The 3623-nt window shown below is 35.7% G+C and overlaps 1 protein-coding gene across 1 annotated transcript; it reads right to left on the bottom strand.

Moving 5' to 3' along the window:
* Positions 1–814: 814 nt before the first annotated feature.
* Positions 815–3378, bottom strand: LOC141350064 (uncharacterized). Its single transcript, XM_073854411.1, has 3 exons — positions 3118–3378; positions 1993–2307; positions 815–1133 (listed from the first exon to the last, which is right to left on the bottom strand). Exons 1-3 carry the CDS (start codon positions 3197–3199, stop codon positions 889–891), a joined length of 642 nt encoding a protein of 213 aa, XP_073710512.1. The 5' UTR covers positions 3200–3378; the 3' UTR covers positions 815–888.
* Between the last annotated feature and the right edge of the window lie 245 nt (positions 3379–3623).

The raw sequence follows: 3623 nt of genomic DNA, 5'->3' as shown, positions 1-3623 counted from the left end.
TTCTTTTGTAATCAGCTTTTGAATATGGGTAGGTTTCTGCAAAAACACCACATTTTGAGCAAAAAGCTGAGATAATTCCATTTTTGTGACAGACTTTTCATAGAGATCCCATTCAGAGCGATCTTTAAAACAGACACGGACATGCAGCCGCTTGCCATAGGGCAATACTTCCGGGTTTAAAAAGTTGCGGAAAGACGGAAAATCTCGTCATTGGCGGGGAAGCGTTTTCTCTTAATTGACGAGATATCTCTTCAATGGCGGCGAAAGAGTTAAACATGCGCAACCTCCAGAAACACGTAGCACAGATTGAAGAAAACGTAGCACAGATTGAAGAAAATCCATCAATGATTGACGTCTGATTTGCTGTATACTTATGGTGGCCATTAAAATATATAAAGATATTTTAAGTAAAACGCTGCCACTTAACAGTGCAAACAACAATAAACGCAGGAATGAACTATTACTGTCGAAAATTCCACTCCAGTTACCATAGACCAACAGTCTATTTCTGTGTGAAAACAGTTAGCCACATAAAAACTGAAAAGGATTCAGATATCACTGCATTTTGCAGGACCATAACAAAAAAGTCCAAGAAATATTATCATTGAGAACGAGACTGCAGAAACTACTATCATTAAAATTGAGGGAAACTCCCAGTATGACGCAAAAGGTTGCAAAATTGCTTTATTAATAGTAGTAATAGTTGTTGCTGCAATCAGACACAGTTGAAGAATCATTTACATTCTCTATCTGAACCCCACCACACATTGACACAAACTGACTGATAAACCGCATCACTGTTAACAATTAAACCTCCAGATCAGAGAATTAATTAATCTCAGTCACTCTTGTTGTTGTTGTTTCAGTAAATCAATAAACATTCATAGATTAAAGCTCACCCAGACAATAGTTTATGGTGATGCTCTTCTCTCCATGACTGAAGTGGTTCTTCACACTGCAGGTGAGGTTTCCAGAAGTTTCCCTATCCAGATAAATGGTGGTCATATATCCTTGTGCATGGGGTTGTCCATTCAGAGTCCAGTTGAAGAAGAGTGAATCCCCCTCAGAGGAGCAGTATGCCCAAATGATCCCACTAATGCATTCGACTGACACATTCACTGAGCCAATAGGAGCTGGAGGCAGGGACACATCACAGTCACATGATAAATACAGCACACACAGGGTTCAGAATGGCATACTTGCATACTTATACTGTTTCCAATTGAGTGAAACGTCCGCATTTGGCGGCCATCTTATCACAGGGAGCTCGCTTACTCGTAGCATTGAGTTTAATGGTGCAGGTACTTTACCATAACTTGCTTAAATTTTTACAGATTTACAAACGGTTTGGTTTGTTATAATCGTCAAAGATGTACATATGACACTGCATACTTATACTAAAAAGAAAAACATGAAACATGTTAAAGCATCCACGTGGTAAGATGGCCGCCAGGTGATGATGTTAGAGACTCCGCCATTACACATTTAGCCTTTATCTATGTATATCCATATCTATGTGTAATACTAAATAAACAGGTGCAGTCTACATCCAGAGCATGAGATCCTGTACTCAACCCTCCATTTCCTGTATGATCCAGGAGGTCAAAGTTTAGCTGATTAACATGATCCTGTTATGCTGTAACTACAGCATTTTGTTGTAAAGTTTTCTAAAAAAGCATGTTTATTTTGACTGTTATGAAACAGAAATTTTCTCTCTATACAGTCATTTGTTATTTTAACTTATTGCCAAATAAAATTAGCTTTTTAGTAAAATACACTTGTAAAATTACTGCAACTGGATGATAACTGGATACCATTTGCTGAATTAAACATCTCATGTAATGTGACATCAATGTAACATGAATGTATAATAAAAATATTTCTGCATAATACACACTGGTTTAGATACTTATTTTTTAATAGACAGTATATGCAGTGTAGACTGTGTAGAAAAGATCTCTAGAGAAAGTTTTTATTTTGATAGAGAGTTACCTTCAACATTCACTTCAAGTTCTGTAAATGTGTCTTTGCCCTGTAGGTTAGTAAGCTGTAATGTGTATCTCCCTGAATCTGTTCTGATCACATTGTTTATAATCACAATGCCATTACTGAGCAAACGGTAAGGTCTGTAACAGTAAAGACCAGGTTTAATGATATTGTCCTTTACTATTTTACAAATTATAATGTTTTCTTTCTTTAATTCCAGTTTAGATATATTAATATACTGAATCATCTGCAGAGATAGTTTGCCTTCCAGAGCTGCATAACAGGTTTCTTTCTGATTAAAACGACAGATCTGATCCACACCTGCAGAACAAAACACACACAAAAACATCTGACAACAGAAACATTTCTACATGTTTTTTATAATAGACTCTAAGGGGCAGTTTCCCGGACAAGGATTAGACTAGTCCTAGACTTAAAAAATGTAAGAGCTGTCCAAACAAAAAACAACTTGCACTGACATATTTTAAAATACATCAGTACTCTTTGTTTTGCCTCAAAATGCACACAAATAATGTTTTTAGTAAGGCAGTAAACTAAGGCCTGTCGTAAGATAATCCCTGCCTGTGAAACCACCCTTTGTTTTCTGCTGGTATAAATATTACTCTCATCATTATTTAAAACCAGCAAAGAAACATATTACAAATTAACTCACATAATTAAAACTATTGAACATAAAAAAATATAAAACAGACATTATATTTGATTGGTGGAGCATCTGATCTCAGAGTCTCAGCCCGACCCGTCAAATGCAGCAACATCTAATACCAGCATTAATACAGCTTTTCACTTTAGTGATGCCATATAGAGGAACAATTCTGGTTCTTCAAAGAACCATTCAAGAACCATTTCTTTATTGCCTTTTTGTCAAATGTTGCTATGTAGATCCTTAAGTGGTGCTATTGATGCAGGTGTAAGTGGTTACAACTACATAGCACTTATTGAGAAAGGTAATATTTAGCAAATTTAAAGAACCACTAAAAGTGGTTCCCTTATGATTGCAAGGCAATAAACCACTTTTAGTGCAATATAGCACCATTTTTTATGTGTACTGCTGCTGCTCAAATGTGATTAAACAGCATAACATTTAGTTTAGGACGATCATTTACTTACATGAGCCAGTCTGAAGCAGAACCAGCATCAGTCCTGAGATGATCAACATTTCTCTGAAGTTTCCAGAAGAGAGTAAATCCATCAGAAGAGAGTAAAAAGTCCTTAAACAGACTGTGAAGTAAGAAGATCTTTCACTCAGTCACATGTCTCACTCTGACAGACTACATCTGCTAACACTGAACTACACAGCCTTTTCTGAGAATCAGGAAGTTCTGTCGGAAATTAATTATTTTTACCAACAGACTTGACAAGAAAACAGAAGTATATGTCATCACAAGAAATGTTTATTAAACTCCATATAAAATCACTTGCTTACGTTCCTTTAATAATGGATTTGAAAAGGCGAGCAGAAATGAGAGAAATACCATGTCTTTTATTTTTCGAAAATAACTGCTAAAACTGATAACACACCACATATCTTCACTGATACAATGTTTATTGTATCACTCTTTGTCTCTTTATTCAGTTTGAATACACATATGTTTATAAGAATAGTTATATGAATA

The sequence above is a fragment of the Misgurnus anguillicaudatus genome, chromosome 16, assembly GCF_027580225.2.
Source record: "Misgurnus anguillicaudatus chromosome 16, ASM2758022v2, whole genome shotgun sequence".
Lineage (NCBI taxonomy): Eukaryota > Metazoa > Chordata > Actinopteri > Cypriniformes > Cobitidae > Misgurnus > Misgurnus anguillicaudatus.
The sequence above is the reverse complement of the archived record's forward strand: the minus strand, read 5'-3'. Positions and strand labels throughout refer to the sequence as shown.

Bases quoted from the DNA above. Each gene is read 5' to 3' on its own strand.
- LOC141350064 (XM_073854411.1), bottom strand. From the start codon at position 3,199: ATGGATTTACTCTCTTCTGGAAACTTCAGAGAAATGTTGATCATCTCA. The intron at 2,308-3,117 runs GTAAGTAAATGA...TTTGTTCTGCAG, and splicing joins TCTGCTTCAGACTGGCTCAT to GTGTGGATCAGATCTGTCGT. The intron at 1,134-1,992 runs GTAACTCTCTAT...CCCTGCCTCCAG, and splicing joins ACTTGAAGTGAATGTTGAAG to CTCCTATTGGCTCAGTGAAT.